At 36.5% G+C, this 20701-nt stretch overlaps 1 protein-coding gene across 18 annotated transcripts in view; it reads right to left on the reverse strand.

Annotated features, from left to right (window-relative positions):
- Positions 1-20701, reverse strand: part of C2CD5 (C2 calcium dependent domain containing 5) — a 57436-nt gene that overhangs the window by 28683 nt on the left and 8052 nt on the right. For 6 of the 18 annotated variants that reach the window (XM_053942604.1, XM_053942602.1, XM_053942600.1 and 3 more), the window contains exons 6-9: positions 18457-18655; positions 15745-15896; positions 10299-10384; positions 4801-4909 (exon numbers count right to left, since the gene is read on the reverse strand). In XM_053942604.1, coding sequence (XP_053798579.1) covers positions 4801-4909; positions 10299-10384; positions 15745-15896; positions 18457-18655 — 546 coding nt within the window. Of the gene's footprint in view, positions 1-3015; positions 3082-4800; positions 4910-10298; positions 10385-12689; positions 12885-15744; positions 15897-16861; positions 16987-18456; positions 18656-20701 lie in introns of those variants that run through there. The other 12 variants (XM_053942603.1, XM_053942596.1, XM_053942594.1 and 9 more) reach the window with 6 other exon arrangements.

Consider the following 20701-nt stretch of genomic DNA (forward strand, 5'->3'; position numbering starts at 1 on the left):
AATTCTCCAAGAAAAGGTAAGAGGTCAACCTTAAAATATTGGGGTTTTTACTACTTGATCTGAAGGATAACCACATCAGACATCAACAGGCACATTCTGACATTTCCTACTGTTCCTACAACTGGGCCACACTTACACCCCAGAAAGCAGCTTGAAATGTAATTTGCACAATCTCTGTATTTCTGTGGAAGAAAAACATTCAGTTACAGAAACAAAACATAGCCAAGCTTTCCTCTTCCATTTCCTCATATGCAAAATTAACTGGAGAATTTCACACTCCAACAGCAAGACTGGATATTGCACAAGGAGCTCAGGAGATGCTTAGGAACTTTTTAACAATCTTTTATCTTTCCATATTTCTGACTACTGGAGCTGAAGATGCACTGCTGGAGCAGCTTCCTGAATGAGGAGTTTAAAATTTAATTATGTGAGAAACCATATATTGGTGCTATGAAACAGCCATATGGAAAAACAGCCTCTATTCAGCAAGTTCTTCACTGCCTACCTTTGTGCTCTGTGTTTAACCTCAGTGCCAGGCTTTTAACAAAGATCAAGCCTTCTGGATTGAGGATTCCTTGCATGTTTTTATCCTTAGGGCTCATTCTTTCTCAGAGACAGCACCAGAGGCTATCTTCCAATGTATTATGTGCCTTCTTTTCTATGAATTTTTGCTCAACTCCCTACTTTCATTTTGCAAATTCATCTTCATATCCATCTTTTTGTATTCTACAAACATTTAAACAATTCTTCATTGAACTATATGCAATTCCCAGATATTTAAGCAGTTTCTTTTCCATTCATGAAATAGTCAGTCTTTACTTCCACATTTGATTTTCAAGCACCTTCAAATTTCTAAATCTCTGACGTTCCCCTACCACTGGATGCTCCTGTTGAATCTTACACACAATTAAACCATTGGCAAGACAAAACAAAAAAAAAAAAAAACAAAAACAAACAAAAAAAAAAAAAAAAAAAAAAAAAAAAAAAAAAACCAAAAAAAAAAAAGAAAATAAAAGAAAAAGAAATATCCTTCTGCATAGTTACAAAGCAAGCTGAAATTAAGCCTGAATGTTTTCCAAAAGGAAAACAATTTTAGCCCACTTATGGTTGTGATGACATTCTCTGTCCAGCAGCACACCTAGCACTGCAAAAGCCCCATCCATAGTTCCAGGAATAGGAATGTAACCTGCTCAGTCCCACAGTAGCAGGATTAACCAACTCTCCTACAGACCTACTGACACAGCAAGGCTACAGAAATACAGCCAGCTCTCAGGGAGGGATTAACTACACTTTTTGGTTTAGACTTCTCTCCTCCAATCAACACCTTTAGGCAAAAGCACCTCTGGGTAAAATGTTTGATATACATATATGTGCACATTCATTTTCCTCTTATCTCTAAAAAATTTAGGAAACAGTTTTGGATATTCTGTCAAGAAGTGAATTCCTGACTTGCACTTTGCTTCCTAACCTTACATGGTGGATCACTTTCTAGCCTAGCTCAAGGCGTGTTCAGTGTCTGTACATAAGCTCATTTACTCCATTATTCTAATAAAATTCTTTCAATAAAAACATCCTACTAAACAATCTGGAAGAAGCAACAATGAATTCCAACTTTTCAAGGTCATACACAATATAGAAAAATTTCAACACATTTTTAACACCTTGGATCAGACTACGCCATACCAGTCACAGACCTGAGAATTTTAGAATATTCTTTTCATACTGAAAGTTAATTTTAAAAGATTATCACTTTAGAACAAGCACAGAAAACCAACAAAATCAGAAAAGCTCATAATCATAATATTAAAGGATGCTTACTGTGAAAAGAACAGTAAAAATGACCCAATAGTTTTAAGCTTTCCCTACTTTTGTACAATTTGCAGAATGAAAAATGTCTGGTTTTTAATAACTGCACATTTAAACTGAATTTTAGAGCATGATACAGAGCTGCATGGCCATAGTGAATTATCAAGAAGGAAAGTTTCTGAGGCAAACAAGCCCTCAGAGGTCAGCTTTGTACGTTTTTATGGTGCCAACTTTATAAATATCAAAGTTTGACAAGGTCTACTGGCCTGGATGTTCTATGTAGGGAAGTTATGCCTGCCTTTCTTCCACGGCATGAAATCTTTCCACAGGGAAAACGTGACAGAGAGAAGTCTTTACATCATCTAGACTGCACCAACTCATCCATTCCTTCTACAGCTGTATAAGGAAGTTACACACTGATTACTAAAACTGCATTAAAAAAAAAAAAAAAGAATATTGGGGCTTTTTTCAAGCTGAGTAATGATGTGATTAAAAAACTCAAATAATTATGTTTTAAGTCCTGTAAGTGGCTGCATTTTACAATACAAGATTTATGAACCAGCAAATCCTGGGCTACTTACTATCCTTCTCTTTAAACTGACAGTTCTCTATTTTTCTTGGATCATTTTTGTATCTATTATTAACTTTAATACTACTATTATTTTAGAGCTAGTATTAAGAACAAACACATTCATTGACCTCCTGAAATTAACAGGAGGAAAGCTTTTGTTGAAGAAAATGCAAGCCCATGCAAAACAATAAAACTAACCCCCAAAATCAAATCAATAGGCCAAAATAAACACCCAAAAACCCATTACACAAAAAAAACCCCAAACCAAACAAAAAAACCAACCAAACAAAAAAAATCACACCTGACATGATCCCAACTGTGTAAGGAAGAATCCATTCTCTTATCCTAAATTACTTCTTTCATGGATGCTGAGCTGAAAGTGAGTACTAAATAAATATCTGAACATTCAGCTTTCCAGATTGATATTAAATTATTCTTAGCAATACTATTTTATACTAATGTTTTGTAATTTTAAAAAAAGTCTTTAACAACATGAAAACGTGACATTTAGGCATTTGATGATTAAATAGGTTTAAATTTGAAGCATTAACCTAAATATCCTAGAGCATTTCTAATAACTTCACTGAGCTGCCATAATTTCTGTCAGCGTATGTAGTACTGAATGACTAATAAAATACCTGAATTGAAACTATTCCAGTCTAGCAGTTTGTATGATCTTGTGTTACCCATTATTCCGACAAAGGCTGAGTTCAAAACAGCAAATTAGTAGATCAGTTATAGAAGCAGAATAGTGAAAAAAACTACCAACAAGAACACAATTGACAACACCACTCCACAGGAACTGGAAAGACACAGACAGCAGAGTTAATAAGAGGCTGAAATAGAAAAAGGAAAAGGAGCATGCTATAGCAATCTGGCACTAGGTGACCAAAGTGGACAGTCTATGGCAGGTTTGTCTTATTGGCAAGTTCTTAATCCACCTTCCATGTTTTCCTGACTCATTAATTTGCCAGTTTATTTGCTTCCTTTAATATTTTACAGACTTACTTGACTCAAATGCTTTACAATCATAATCATATCAGATTTTTTTTCTACTCCTCCACCTTCCCTCCCACAGCTAGGTGCTTTCATTTCCCCCTTTTGTTCCCACTGTTTTGCAATGCGAGTTCCAAGGATCATGCACTTTACATTCACTTGTCAGGAGCAATCTGCAAGTCTCACAGATACACTGCAGCTGTGCAAACACACATCTCTGTCTTGCCTTATGTCTTATTCTGCTTCCAGTCAGCTGGTAAAAATTAAGGAGTGCATAATGCAAGAAATTAGTTTTTAAAAGTTCTGAGCAAAATTGATTCTTTTAATATTCTGTCTTACATCTATTGCACAATAAATTTTGCATGTAAGAGACCTGTATCAGAAATCTGTTGAAAATACAGACTACTAAAATAACTTTGTGGGAAAGACTCACATATTAATTAGACTCAGACATTTCTTTTAATCTTCTCTTCAGTGTGTAAATAGATCTTAGAATAGGAAAACAAAAGAGCAACATTATTTACCAATATACTTGAAAAAAATCCCTTAAAGGGAGGATCTAATTCAAATTAATTCTTGGATTTAACTTCATGTTGCCAGTTTACTGAACCTTTAGATCAGCAACAATCTGATCTACCTGCCTGGAGAATTGCCTGCCTTGGCCCATAGGAAGAAAAGGATTCGTTTTTTGTACTTGTTTTTAAGGATGTATTTGCATCAACTTCCTTTTATTACTCCTGACTAGTGCATGCAAAACCACTACAGGTGCTATTTCTACTCTCCTTTGCATTTTTAAGCGCACTGTCAACTCCAACCTTTTGCAAACCATTCCTCATCTGGTCTCAGGGACTAAACCAACCAAGTCTTCAGAGTCAAAAGTCACTCAGTTCTAACATTAGAACTAGGACATGCAAACCACACGTGTTCTCATGCTGGGCTTCCCGGGAAAATAATAAATAAAAATCCTCAAGTACTGTTCAGTAAAGGTTTTTAAGAAGAGAAACAAAGCTGTAAAGATTAAAAACCACGTTGTGAGCTGTAGCCATTAGTCCTTAAAGATTTCAAGGAGCTGAAAATGGGAAAACATTCATAGTTAAGATCAAGCAATTAACGTCGTTATTGTTTGAATGGAAAAACTTGCATCAAGTTTCAATCACAAAAAGCGGCAAAAAATTAATGAACCCCTCAATAATTCAAAGCTAGTTTTCAGTGCGAAGTTACTGACTCAAAAGTATTTTTATTACTAGTTTAATTTGCCGAAATGTTTCTCACTAAAACCAGAGCCTTTGAGTGACTCATTTTCCAAGCCTCACTGACTGTCTGCAGTGCAGGGCTTTTGCTGTGCACTGCTAGAAGGGATCTGGCTCTCCTCGGGGCTGAAGGCAGGCCCGTGCCCGTGCCAGGCAGGCGCTCCCCTGCCGACCTACCGGGATTGTGGATGCGATCCAGGAGCTTCACCGAGCGCGCGCTGACAACGCCCCCGACGTGGACCAGAAAGCCTGGCGGGAAGGTGGTCAGGGTGAAAAACGGGAATTCCTGTTGGCATTAAAAACAAACATTAAAGGACTGCTGGCAAGCCCTGCTGAGTGCCACTTAGCATGCAATGAGCTGCTCGCTTCCCTGAAATACAAGCAAAGCTGGGCCAAAGGGGTCCCTCAGGCCTCCTGAGCACCTCCGAGCCACGTGGCCTCACGGACCCACTGGATCAGAAAAGCACACGTTCTACACACTCAAAGAATACTTTTCCCCCACAGAGATGTTTCTCAGCACAACAGAGATAAATAATCAAAACTTTAGATATTTAGAGATGAACAAAATCTCTACTGATCCACTTTTACCATGGCTGCTAAACACCAGAATTCTTCTTTCATTAGCTGATAAAAAATAAATGTTTTTCTCCATTTTTAGGTGTTCTTGTTACAATTGACTGCAGTTTGATTCTGAAGCACAAGGTGAAACAAACTGTAGTTCTGCAAGAATGAGGACTGTCTTATTACAGGAAAACATACCTAAAAAATATCAAAGGACTTCTCTGCTCATAAGCTCTAAATATAACAAGTAAATATACATCTTTTAAAATAAAGCATAGGTCTTGAAACAAAATTGTAAGTTCTTAAACTAAGATAATTCACTTCCAGTTCGTAAGTAAAATGAAGAGTTAACTTTCAGTAACTACTCCAGCTTTTAATTCATAAAAGGGGCAAAGTAATAATGGCAGTTTTTCAAGACACCTATGATGAAATTGAAATAAAAGTCATATTCAAAGAAGCTGAGCACAAAGCTAGATTTTAATTGCTCCAGAGATGTTCTGGGATATGTCTAATATATACATAATAGCACACTTATGGGGGAAAGGCAATAATTCATGTTCAGCAATTCTAAATGCAGAAAGCAAAAAAAAAAAAGGAAGAAAAATCATGCAGTCATGTTTTGTATAACTGTAGCTGATTAAATGGAACAAATAAACACCATATTTTTATATGGGAGAAATACAGGATAGATTTCTTTCTCACATACTTGGAAACAGTACAGTTCAACCGAGCTTCTACCTGAACAGCACACATGCTGCAGATTCAGCAAGGATCAGCTTCTTCCAGCAATACATGGCATGAAAAGTCATCTTAAACTAAAGCCCAACGTAGGTTTAAAAGTGAATACTTCAGGATTCTTGCCACCCTTCTTACAGGAACTCTTAAAACTTTTTAAAGGTCCTACAAACTTCAAGTTTTCTGGATTTTCATTTGGCTTAAACTTTCAAAATTAAGAGGCAAACTTTGAAATCAGCAATCATAGTATCAATAACCAGAAGAAAAAGAAAAACAATCCCAAAAGCCAAACCCTGCAGTCTTGCCTTACGATGTAATTAAAAAGTAGGGAGATCTCACCCCAGGATTCTGCAAACCTGCTTGGCTGATGGGTCTCCAGAAGCAGAGATGGATTCTAGAGAGGGATGCAGTGAAGATTCCCCCAGAAGGTTCTAACAGATTGCAAAGTGCCTTGCAAGTTATCAGAATAGTCAAAATACTCAAAATACTTGCTTTCCCAGGACTGCAGAAATCAATAAAGGAGTTTTCTGAATGTGCCACCTATATGAAATTCCACTGAGCCTTTACCAGATTTACATTCTATATGTACACACTCTCACATTTACACTGGACTGAAGCAGTATGAAGTGAGCAAAGTAAACAATACTCCATGCTCCAAAGCTTGAGCAAATCCAGTGGTTTTTAATCTATATGGAAATTCAGAAGTTTTTCCACTCTCTGCTCCTTTCCATAAGGCTGCATACTGTAAGTAATTTTAACGTGTTCACACCTCCAGTTTGCCTGATTCCCTACTAGAAACCAGGAGGAAAACTTCAAATAACAACTTGGTTTTATCTCAATAAATATATCAATGCTCCCAAGCCTGTATTATGACACATGATAAAATGGGGTGCTCTATCAGTTAACTTGAGCCACAGACAAATCTGGGTAGCAGACTCACTGAATCATTCTGACACAATTCTGTTAACAATCCCTCATTCATTCTGACACAGATGGAACTCCATCACTTCGTATAAAGACTTTTTCTTCTTTTTCTATTTAATTTAGAGTTTTTAGAAATTTTATTATATTACTCAAATACAAGTTCCAGCCTCAGTTACATGTTGTAACCTGTAGTAGTTCAAAATTATAAATCTACAGTTTTTTTCTGGGAAAACAGAGATTCCAGGGAAAACCAGATGCAGTTCCCATATTATAAATCCCCTCTATTACTGCAATTTGCAAAGGACTCTTTTACATCAAGGTGATGCAATCACAAAGTATTTCAGGATATCACAAACCAGGATGATTTCCAAGCTACAACTGAAGATGGTCAATCATTTTACCAATACTAATTCACTACTCCACTTCACAGTCATTGATTGCACAGACCATGAAAGAGCTTCACTTTTAATCCTCATAAACTACACAGAGATTTTATAGCTGGTGTTTGGGGCAAGTTTGATAAGGTTACAATCAAATCCTCAAACACTCACTTAATACAATGTTTAAAAATGTGTATACACACACATGTATTGCTAGTGCTCTTTTTTCAGTCCATGTCATTCCCAGGCACACAGAACAGCAAAGCAGCACACGAAGCAAGGCTGCACACACCCCTGGTGTAAGTGCCAGCTGAAGCAGCTCTCTGCTTCCCTTCCAGCCACTCATTCCCTCATTCCCATGCTTGGACCTCTCCCTAGGCAACGCTCAAGTGTGCTCATAGATCCTTTGGGGCTAAACGAGAGCTCCACATTCAGGTATTGCTCATTTCCTGGTTAATTACTTTTATTCTGAGCACATTTACTGAGCCACCCCACAAGGTGGCCAGATAACCTTTACAGCTTTTCTTGACCTGAACTGAGGGGATGGGTGGGTAAGAAGTCACTGGAAAGAAAAGATGCTCAGGTTAGGATTTCAGCCAAACCAATCTCCCAGAGAACTGCACTCTGACAGAACAGATTTCCTGCAGTGCCCTTCAGAGCACTTCATGGCCAACAGATCCCCATTTTGAAAAGGCAGCAGAAGAGATCTCTCAAGCACTTGCAAAATGTGAAAACAGGAAGAAAACAGAATTTGTCCAGGTGGAAGTGAGAGACACAAAATATCACTGAGAGCAGCTTTTGGCCATTTCTACAAAAATATAGGCTAATTTTTTTAGGAGTAAGATAACCGCAAATTTTCCTACTGATGGAAATGCAGCATGTATTTTTTTAGTTACAAATATACAGAAAGACACCTGTGCTACAGTTGCTCTTGCTATCTACAGATGTCCAGGGAATTGCTAGCAGTTATTAATGTACAATGTAACATGTATCTGAGTTTTCCACAGCTGTATTTTCTACAGGTTTCTTTTCAGGGAAGAAATTGAGGAATATTACCCTTCTAACCAACTCTGTTCAGTTTGCAGTTAGGGTTATTTAATTAATACACTAAAACCAGATTTGGTTAAAAAAAGCTGTTGAGACATGCAACCAAATGAACTTATTTTAAGGTACTTTAGCATTACCATATACCAGAAAAATCTAAGACTCAAAAGAACTATTTGAGCAACCTGGTCTCATGGAATGTGTCCCTGCCCAAAGCAGGGTGGTTGAAATAAGATGACCATTAAGGTCCCTTAAACTCAAGGAAGATTCTGGGATTTTATGATATATCTAATACATGTGAAACTGCACTATATATACTGAATTTATTCTTGGTTTTCCCAAATACTTGCTCTCCTAAGTAATCCAGACAAACAGAGTGCACTGTTTATGTGTGTAATACTAAAACAGACAAAATAACTTCTAGATATTATTCATTCCAGTTAACTCAACTTCAAGGTAACCAAAAGAGGTGACATCACAGAAAAAACACATCCAATATGAAATTTTCAAAAGACAGAATGAACATATTTTTTATCAATTAACTGTCCACATGCTTTGCTGCTACATCATAGTCATCATCAATAACAGACTCAGTAACAGACACGTCTCCACCCCATTTTACAGTATCTTTTTTCTACTAGACAATACAAACACCTTATTAAAATAATGCCCAAATAATGCAAGCTCTAAAAATACATTAGGGCTCTTAATTTACTTCTTTATTGTCTTTAAAAAGCTTCCTAAGGAAATAAAAAGATCAGCCATGGAACATCTGAAATGCTAGCAAAATCAAAGGTAAACTGAAAAAAGGCTTGTTTTAAAGCATTCCTTCAGCCAAATTAAAAAATTAAAAGCAAAAAGCCATGGATTTGTACTCATACCTAAACTAAAATGTTAACTGAAATGTATCAACATGCAAAATACACCCATCTAAAAAATGCTCTTAAAACCAACAAATTTAAAAAATTCCGCATAAACAAAATCACAAAGAAATCTGCAAAGCCTCACAAAAAAAAAAAAAAAATATCTTTCAGAAACTGCTTTAGAAATCCCCAATACAAGAAGAAAGGGCTGAAAGAGTCACGCAGTGTGTTTCGACATACCCGCCTCCTACAGAACCTATGGGGCGATCCTCCCTTAGCCATGGATAACACAAGAAACAGAAGAGAATCATCCACTTACTCCAAACAGCAGCTCCCCACTCAGCTTTCACACGTGCAACTGATTTTGTTCCCAACTAACACACATGCTCCTATGCCACTGGTTGAGGTAGTCAGAAATGGCAATTAATTTATTTCTGAGTATGAGTATACTCCCATTTCTTCCTTCAAGACACCTCATTATCAACATTTTGATCAAAGCAGTATATAATTTATTAAAAAAAAAAGTTGCAATTACTCACTCTAAATGTAAACAATTAATTAAAAACTCTGTTTTCATCATATAGTCTATTCAGTATAATGACAGATTGGTGTTTTTAGTCCAATAGAGGAAAAGTTTAAATGTATATATATGCCTTTTACTGCTTGGCAAGTGGTTCAGGTTCAAGTTCCCAATTAAATGCTACCTTCTACTCCATGAAATGGGGTGCAAAGTGGCAACTCCATTCCCAAAACCTGAAACTTTTCCCAAACCCAAATGGGATTTTCAACTTGTTTAAAGCTATGCCAATGTTTCTGAATTTGGCTTCTGTAAAAACTTTATCATCATGTCTTTACTCAAGTGTTAAACTTAACATGCATCAGTACCTTTCAGAGACCACACAATGATAATTTCTCCTATAACTTCTTAATACCACTGGAATTACTTGAGTGCTGTGCACAGTTCATTGCTCCACTTTTCCCAGTGCTTTAGTAATATATCAATATTTAAATAATTTGTGTATAAAAGGGCTATTAAACAGTCAACACTTGTACTAAGTTCAGACCTAAAATTACATGTTTTCAAACACAAAGTAATAGCAAACATTAACTTACTACAAGATAAATTTTCATTTGCATAGACTAGAAAAGGAAGTATAAAATTACTTACCCTTTGTTCCAGAGCTGACTGAGTCTGTTGTCTTAAAAGAGTTTTAAATGGCCCCCCTTCTTTTCCAGCACTCCCACTGCCCATTCCTGAAGAATATCAGTACAAATGACATTCAAAGAAACATATATTATAATTTGTAATCAAAGGGTGATTTCAAAATAGATAAAAAATGAGTCATTGAAAACAGTCAAAATAGCCCCATAATTTTAATTTTTAAGCAAAAAAAAAAAGCAAAAAAAATTAATTTTGTTTTGAGGGTTGTCCTAGGTTTTCCTTTTCACACAACTAGCAGTGATTTTATAATATTTTAACAAACCCTCCCAATCTAAGATTTTTTCCTGCTGTCAACCTGAATTAAAATCAACTTTAAAATATAAAATCTTAGAGATGGGGATTTAAAATTCTTTCCTATGACATACAAATTTTTAAATTTCTTGTTATGACTTTTTGCCTATGATTTAAATATTTACTTTTTACATAAAGTTTTTACATAACCAGATTATCTGCCCTTATCAAAAAGAGTCTCTCTGTAAGACTACTCTATAGCTGTGTACCTCTCACAATATTTTTATTTAATAGAAGTAATAAAAATCTGGTTTTCAGGGAGTTTCACGTAACTAAATCACCGTTCCTAACTACAAGTAGGAGACTGTACACATAATTACAGCAGCAGTTACATAATGCAATATTAGGAATAAAAAGAAGATACAAAGGCAATGCATATCCTTTGATTTGAATATAAACTCTGAAAAAAATTACAAATTATTTTACACTATGAAATACTCAGTCATCTGAGTCATTGAAATAAGCTAGGGGCTACTACTGCTCAGCATTTAAAACTACGCTTATTTGATTACTATATTGGCACACACATAACCTGCAGATTATCCGTAAACGAACACGAGATAAACCCCAGTTTTGCATAACATGATAATTCTCTCTTTCCTCCTTTCAGAGTTTTACCTCCAGCCCTCCCCCCTAACCACAGGAGTTTTTGTGCAGAGAAAAGTGATCAGATGCATGAACACCTTTGCTGGTCCCTTGCCACCAGGGCCGTGTCCCTTAACAGAGCGTGCTGAGATGCAGGTGATGTGTCTGACAGAGAACTGTGCGCTCTGTGCTTACAAATCACTCCAGCAAACACATGCCAAGATTGGGGTTTCCTAAAGTAAACACGGTGCCAGTGAAGCAGACTTTCTTGGTAATATGTCATGCCTGAAAACACATTATCATTGCTATTCCTTATGTCTAAAGCCACCAGGGCTAGCATGACAAAGCAAGAATAAGCCCCTAAGCAGTAGAGGAAAGCAGAGCGTAAAGAACAAAAAGGTGTCAGGAGCAGGATGAAATACAAACACCACAGTGCAAACAGTTAGAAACGAAGCCAAGATTTTCTCTTCCAGAATTTGTAACTAATTCAACATAATAATTCCTTGCTAGTTTCCTTTTTCTTCTGATCAAGAATCTGATAAGAATGAACAAGAGTGTAAATACATATCGAAGTGCAGTTACTTGTTTCTACCGAAGACTGGGAGATCCAAGACTTAATAATATATGTAAATTCATTCTTAACTTCATTCATTCATTTTTAAGAGTTACTAAGCTACCATTACCATGTAATTAGATATAAAACCACTACAGTTTTCAATGAGTATTTTTAGCTGTACTTGGATAAGGAAACAAAACTATTAGTATCTGTATAGTCCCATTAAACAAGATTAAATTGCTTTTACTATTTAGCATTGATTCTAAACATCACTGTCAGGGACTATACAATATTAAATACAGACAAACATAGCATAAATACTACACATGAAACAAACTCAAAAAGTACAAACTAAGCAAAAGAGTTTCTACAAAAAAAGCGAAGTAATATCAACAACTATTAAATTGAAATCTATAAAAATAATCCATGTCAGTGAAATGAAAAAGTGGGCAGTAAAAATAAAAAGCATGGGCTTTGTTTAAAAGGTTAAATTAAAAAGCAGAGTTGGTAGCATCTGACAACCATTATTTCAGCAAATTATGAATGAATTCACGAGCAAGTGCAATGAGCATTTGCTGCATGCAAAATGCAGGAGCAACAAAGTGAAGAGAATGCGTGGGATTATAAATAAAGTAAATTATTTCAGTCCAATTAGCAAAGGATGTTTTTCAAGGGTAAAGAAGTAATTCTGTAGCATAAATGACATTGTTTCAAATCCTCTAAGAAGTTCTGAAGGTGTTTCAAGCTTCTGGGGCAGAGGTGAGAGATGGAATGCATAGTCATGTAGCCAGCAGTTTTCAGAGGCTAACTGAGCAAACCCAGGGTTATAGAAGCATCTGAGCGTTAATCAAATAACAACATTTCCTTAAAAGTTTGTTTAAAAGGCCATAATAGATAGATCCTACCAGAAGCAGCCAGAAGCAGCTCTTCAGTGAAAGAAACACTTTTCCTCAGAACAACTGGGCTGACATGGCTAGAGTGTAGAGGTTTAATGCTAGACCCCGAGAGGAGGAGACAGGACTTTTTAAGATGTGGGGAATCACAAGAGAGTGTAGGGGAGCTGGGAAACAGGAAAATCCTAGGTCCCTGTGGGGAAGGTGCTGTGGAGGAAAGTAATAGAGACACAGATGTAGATTCAGAAGATGACTAAAGAAACGGACAAAAGAAATCAAAATGAAGCATTTTTTGTTTTCTCTTAATGAATCAACACTTACTGCAAATTATTTCTTGACATACAAACAAATGGAATACAATACAGCTCCACAACGTACATGAGAAGCGTGTTTTTAAAAAGCATTACTTGATTAACTTAATTTTGAAATTAATTTTTTAGAGACATGGTAATTAAACATTTTAAATGTCAATCAAAATTTGATAGCAAATAGTATGGAGAAAAACCCAAACAACAGAGTCTTTGCACACACTTGATCTGATTACTTGCATTATCTCTGTAGAAAAGGTTATTTACCAAAGTGGTCATGGATTCGTTTTATGATTTTCTAGAGTAATAAATCTTGTAGAATTCTAAGCTCCCATTAAGTAAAGGAGTTCCCACCTTCTCCATTTCCTCCAAACATATGCTATGGCACATCAGAATGTATTATCTGATTAAAAAACATCATGCTTTTTGTCAGCCTGATTCTGTTCATTTGCAGTGGCATAAAATGTATCCCTACTCCCAGAATTCTAACTCCAACCCCAAATTCAGCAAATGTATTTACAGATCAGAATGGATAACACAACACAACTGTATTTCACAGAAGACATCAAGGTAATATTCTCCAGATTTGGAGCTATTGAAAATTAGATGCTTAAGCAGATCCAAGTTTCAACTCCAGTGTTTTGTTACTCATACTGGGAAATTGTGGTATCTGCACTGTTTCTCCAGGTTAATCTTCATCTCAGACACATCAGCACACTAACTACCTGACTGAGAAATAAAGAAAAATATAATGTACTGCAGAAATAGCAGAAAATACTTATTTTTCCACATCAGCCAACCTGAGTAATGGGTATCTTGAATCTGATAATGTTTGATGTGTCACATGAGAAGTCTGCATTTCTTTAACTTTGTTTAACTACTATGATCACCAACTTACACACTGAGATATCTGAACTTGGTAACAGCCTTGGGAAATAAAAACAGAGGTCTAAACATACACAGTAACTGTTAAGAACAACATACTAATTTAGTATGTTGTGGTAGTGTCATCTGCATATCATCAAATTTTGGGTAAAAGTAAAACAAATTACTCATGAGGTGTTGTCATTTCAATCTATTAAGATCCAAAATTGAGTTTGTCATAGCAAGATACAGCATGTTTAAATGTAACTAGAATTTCCTCTTTGGACAAGTTTCAGTAGCAGAATTAAAAGTTGCCAAAAAGACAGTGCTAATAAGCAAAACTATGCCCACACTTTGCTTTAATACTAGAAAGACAGCTAAAAAATATCTTTACATACTTGAAAAATCCCTACAAATAAGAGGCACCAATGACAGTCTGTTTCAGTTCTGAAGGAACTGACTAAAGACAACAGGATTTATCCACCTACCCAATATTGCCAGGAAAGACATAGGGCTGCTGCTTTAAAACCTTAACACATTCACATTGAGTTGCCACATGCCTAAATTCACAACACTTACATCTAGAAAGATGACCACCTAGGTTACATTTAAATCCTTTACATGACATCATCTTTACCATGGAAAATATGATGAAAAGAAACAGGTTTTCAAATATTCAGTAAGCCAAACACCTGAATTTGGGGTGCCCCTAAGTAATAATTATATCCAATTATATCTGTAGGTCCTTTAAATGAGTGACCACCATAGGTTACCCAGAGGACAGACATCCTTGAAAAAGGACAAAAACTAAAGTGTGATTTTTTTTTGCTTGTTTGTTTTAAAAATGGGACAGAGAAGACAGCACTAAGAAAGACAGCTTGCTAACTGGGAATATTTTTAACACATCTAGGGAATAAGCTGCATGAAATATTTAATACAACTCCATTTGAATGCAATATTCAATTTATCTGCTAGGAAAAATTCTTGAAAGGAGTGCTATCAAGTAAAGCTGAATCAACTACCTTAATACGCTTAAAATTTGTCTAATTAAATGGAGCCATGAATGTTCTGGGCTTCAAACACCACAATTTAAAACACCATTTAAAAACCAACCACACTTCTACAAACAATTCTTCAAAATACTTTGCCCTATGGTAGCAAAATTCAGAGCATTGGTCATATAATGAAAAATAAACATAGAATAATTCTTTGAGTTTTGCTGACATCATTACTGACATGATTCTAACCACAGACTAAAACATAAGGAGGGAGGAAAAAACAAGTTGAAAAAATTATGATAAAGCAATGGAAAAAAAAAATGCTTTTTGAAGATGGCTGGATTACTTCTAATGTAATTTAAGGTACTTTGAAAGTGTATACTGTGTATGTAAAGTTATTTCCATATACCAAGAGAGTAAAAAGACAGTGGCTGCTACATTTCTAGTTTTGAATTTGCAAAAGGGAGTTCAAAATTAGGCAAATGTATGCAGTAAACTTAGGGCCCAACACAGTAGGCTTGAAGGTTACACAGTTTTAGTAACACCATCCTTAACATATTGTAGTGAGAAATACACTCCTAAGATCTGTGATATGAAATGGAGGAAATAAGGAAAAGGCAATTACTTAGGACTCCCTTAATGCTCTGAGATGTTTTATTTTGACTTGAATACAGTTGTGTTACAAAAGTAATTTTCATGTTATCCAGGACAGTGGAAATACAGGCAGGATTGAAATTTTGTCCCTGCAGAAACCCTTTAGAGCTTGAGGTGTGCTGTGTGAGGTCTCGAATTTTCACACCATTTTGATAACTTAAATGCCAAAAAGCAAAAAGGGGTTGAATGAAAATATAAAAAGAGAAACACAACTTAAACAAAAAGTGGGTGGAAGTGCCTTACCAGTTTTGGGTGTCAAACTCAAATCTGTGTCAGAAGAAGAGGACTGTCGACTGTAGGACTTGGAAGGTGAAAAGGAATAGGTTTGGTTTTTCAGAGGGGTGGAGGGTCCTGATGAATATGTATTGGGATTGGGATCTTCATTGAAAGGAATCCTGCCAGAAGAAGGTGGAAACATATTCAGTAATCCTGTGCCAAAGGACCTGGCTGACAGCAGCATGATCCAAACACCAGGATGGGACTGGGGCAGGGCCAGCAGCTATTCCTTAGGTGCGAGGCTGGGAATGAGGCCAGAGGCAAAGAAATGCTGTTTTACCCTCTCAGCATCCTACAGAGAGATGCTCATCATCTACAATGAAACAATTAAGCCAAATGAAAGGCATGAGATGTGACAAAAAATTATATATATATATATGCAAAATAAAAAAATTGAAAAGTTTATGGTTTAAAAATCTGGTCAAATACACAATGCTTTGAGTTAGTTTAATAAAGAAAAAATGATTTCAAATTATAGCTGTGTTTATACATATCGATACACTTATGTATATACACATATGCATTTTTAAGGTAAAAAAAAAAAAAAAAAAAAAGGTATGTTTCCTTATCCTATAGCATCAGCAGCATGCCACAGCTAAAAACAGAGCAAAGAGGAGAATCTTTACGGGAACAACTCTATTGACAAACAGTTTATTTATGCACAGCTTGACTTACCTGCTCTCTAAAACCATCTCTTCCACAAATGGCACAGACCCTTCCTAGAACCATTTTAAAACCTACTGTATCTGAATTATGTTTGAAAGCAGTTATGAGCTCAAATCAATGTTTCCCAGTTACATCACCATATTTTTTTTAGTTAATTTCACAGGAAGCAAGAGCGTGTCAAAGCGAAGAGTGTGGCTTTGTGGAAGAGACTCCAAGGCATCTCCAAGAAACTATTGTGCATTTGCTTGAGCTGCAGCACCCTGGGTGCTTCTTCCCTGCTAACAGAAGGTGTGTCCATGAGGAAATGAGGGAAGAAAGACGGGTGGTACCTGCCTACACTGCCTGCCTGCCTGCCCTTTGGGACCACTGTGCCTGTGGGCTGCCTCTCCCCAGCTGTGGAGTGTGAGCAGTCTCGTACCAGTGTAGATGAGAGTGGGAACAGACACAGAGAAGTTCTGAGTAAGTCGTGAGCCAGTAGCAGTGTGAATTGGGCTGTTGTGGGTCGAGCGGCATCCATGGCTTGGCGGATGAACCAGCGGAGACCTGAGAGAGTTTGCAGCCAAGGTGGAAGAAAAGAAAACAATACATACAAACAGGTTGCAAAGTTATGTTATCAATGATTTCAGGGAAGTTTAGATAGAGGAGATCTCTTACTCTAAGCAGACTCTAAGAATTTCAATTCCTAGCATGCAAGAGTCCAGATGAAATAAAAGGAGGGAAAGGAAGAGCTTAAGCACTTGCTTGTGACTGCATCATTGATTTTTGGCAACAGGCCATCAAGTTAATAAAGCCAAGAATAAGAAGAATCAAATTAGTTGGTTTTGCTGCCTTAGAGAACATTCCCATTTTTTGAACTGAGACAATATCCATCACTGAGTTGAACGTGGATAATTTAGGAGTTTCCACATTTTGCTGCAGAGTGAAAGCCACTGGTTTATTTATGGGTGCTTTTTAAGTTGATAATTACCAGGTCTACCTTTTTTGTTTTTAAACATTATGCTGTTGTTCTATGCTGCACTGTATCCAGAAGTTCTTTTAAAGGCAATTTTTTTGAAATCAAGACAAGTCAAACAAGCTATGCCGTGAAATAGAAACCAGTAATTTTTAAAAGTCAGCTCATATTTTGCAAAATTTTGCAGTGCAATTGATGCCTGCACAACAAAAATGCCTCATCTCTATTGCAGTGACACAACAGTTCAAGTTAATGAAAATGGCTTCTTCAATTAATGCATCTAGAAATACAGGATATGTAGTACACTTCTTGGTGCAGTTTTTTTCCTTCTTGGATTGCTCTACCAAACAGAAAACAACCAATTTATCCATGCAAAAAAGGAGCAACAGCTGAAAGAAGACTGCAAGTATATTTCTATTAATTTGTATGCATATCAAACCATTGCATTCAGACTGTTTGGTGCTGCAGTATGTATGACAAAAATCAGAAATTCTAATTCTCATCGTAAAAAGATCTCTCTGCAAGTTCACTGTCTACCTATTTTGCCATAGTCCTACTTGTTTCACAACAGTAAAAAGCAAAGCAAACAATAAAAGATGAGACCTCTCTGGGGTCATTGTCTAAATCACTGACAGAATGATCAGAATTCAAAATTTATCTTCTCTTACACGCTTATAAACATTTAAACTTGAACCAAAGGTATATTTGTGAGAGGTCCTCACAAAAATGTTCATTGCACAAACACAGCATCAGAGTAGAACTAATTACACTTAAATTGGTGGATCACAAGCCAAGGATATGTAGTACTATTGCTACATAAATACAAAGAAAGTCACCTTAAGTAAGAGTTACCACTCCAGCTTCTACTGAAATAACAATTCATCCAACCTAAAACTTTTCAGAATTGTGGAATATAAAACTTATTGCAGACAAATAAAACTACAAAAGAAAAACAAATTCTGGGGAAAAAAAAGAAACCACACCAGTTATGAAAAACTGCATGAGTATGAAAGGAAGAGAAGTGAAACTTTTTTCCCTACAAGCTACTAATTCATACTTACTCCTTCATTTCTTTGGATGGGGAGTTACATGCAGGTAAAAATGCTGATGTGTTACTTAATTTATCCAACGTGCAGGCTGTTCCTATGGCTCTCACTACGAGTCCAGATTCTCCTTCCAAATCAAAACACTGCAAATAACCAACAACAGCATTTCCTCTCATTTCAAGCACCTTCAGGCCAATCTTCCTCTGCAATTCACCTACAAAACAAAAGGTAAAGAGCTTAGAGTTGCAGTGAACTTCTTCTATTCTCTTTTGTGGTCTTTGACTCAGCTTTTGGAGTGCCAACCAAGTCAGCAGAACAGGTAATCAATCCAATCCTACACAGCTAGGCCAAGGAGCCAGTCACAACTTCTGTCTCCTACAACATTGTGTGATACCAATCACACAGCTTTTTACTTTTTTCTCCAAATCCATGCTGATTGCCAAAGCAACATGTCATTTCAGAGGTTTTTCCCACTAGCCTTTATTTCCACTAGGCTTTTTTTTTTCCTTTTTTCTACTTATTCAGAGAGAGGGGTGTCAATTTGTGTTGTGGAACTCACCTGAGTTTCTAAATACTTCATATTTAATAGTTCAATCTAATAATAATAATATATATATAATACTTCAAAACAATGTGACATCTTTAAAATTAACATGCATCTATAATTTCTTCATTTACCAATTTATTTAAGCACATTTCGACTGATTTCCCACTTTTTGCCCCTCTACTGCAAACCAAACACTACCACTTCTATTAACTGCACACAAGGACTGAAAGACTGTGACTATAAGAAACTGCTCTGTCATTAATGCTTTTTTAGGAGGACATAATAAAAAAATTAATGGTTCTGTGTAGCTGGATTGCCTTGGTAATAACTAAGGTGGAAAATATCATCTCTCTTCCTACAAAAATGGAAGATTTCCAAAATCCTCTGTTAACAAACTGAAAAATCCTCTCTGTCACAAAGGTTGGCCTAACAGTCCTAATGTCACTGCTGCTGAGAAATCAAGTGGAATGAAACGGTCAGGGAATCACAGAATTTCCTGAGTTGGAAGGGACTCACAAAGACCATCTAAGTCCAACTCCTGGCTCTGGTTTCTACTGCTTTCTTGAAGTTTGATTCTAAAATTACCAGCACAGGTTACTCTTGTAAACTTCTTAACTGAAACCATGGCTGTACCAGTCTTGAAAAAACTCAAAGGTTGAAATGGAGTATGAAAGTTTCTTTTTAACTTAACACATAATGACAAAGATCTGTGAAACAGCCGGGCTCACTCTCAGAAGTTACAGATTTCTCCAAGATTCTTTATGTGTGACCACCAATAAAATATATTGCAATAGCATACATTTTATTATATGAGATGAAACAGTATGCCTGTGAGGTTTTTTGGTTTTTATCCTCTTATCTCTGCCATGAATAAAATCTAGCAGAATACTTTATCCACCTGCACTATTTATGCATGGAAAGAATTATGCAAATATGGATTCTGTAAACTAACATGGGGGCTATATTAACAAAAATGTCCTCATGTTAGTTACGACAACAGTTTCTTTCACTTTCTCCCTCACAGCGTGCTGGCCTTCTCAATGAAGGTACATCTCCACAATCTTTATGTTGCCCCACTTACTGAAGATCTCAAGGACACCTTCCACTAGCCCAGGTAGCTCAGAGCCCCATCCAGCCTGGCCTTGGATTCTTCTGAGCAGCTGTGCCAGGGCCTCACCAGCCTCACAGGGAAGAATTTAATCCCAATATCCCACCCAAACCCACGCTCTGTCAGTTTGAAGCCGTTCCTCTTGTCTTGTCTCTCCAGGCCCTTGCAAATAGTCCCTCCCATCTTTTTTGTAGCTCCTTTCAGGCACTGGAAGGCCTCCAAGGTCATCCCTAAGTTTCTCTTCTCTAGGCTGAATAATCCCAATTCTCCAATTCTTTCCTCACAGGACGATGCTTGAGAAACAATGAACGAAGCCTGACTTCCAAGAGATGGGATGAGTAACATAAGCACTGATGCAAACTGTATCTGAAAAAGTGCATATTTGTTCACATACTTCAAAAAGTTCAAAGAGGGTGAAGTGCATTACTTTAATTGCTGGAGTCAAAATTCTAGAGATACTCCTTATATGGGTTAAGAACATCTTGGAGAAAGTTTCACAGGTTTCTTTGACCTTGCTAAAAGCAACTAAAAAATTAGGCAGCAGCATGGCCTCACCAAGAAGTGAAAAAAAACCCCAAAAAACCAGTTAACACTGCCCATCAGTT

This window comes from Vidua chalybeata, chromosome 5 (genome assembly GCF_026979565.1).
Source record: "Vidua chalybeata isolate OUT-0048 chromosome 5, bVidCha1 merged haplotype, whole genome shotgun sequence".
Classification (NCBI taxonomy): Eukaryota; Metazoa; Chordata; class Aves; order Passeriformes; family Viduidae; genus Vidua; species Vidua chalybeata.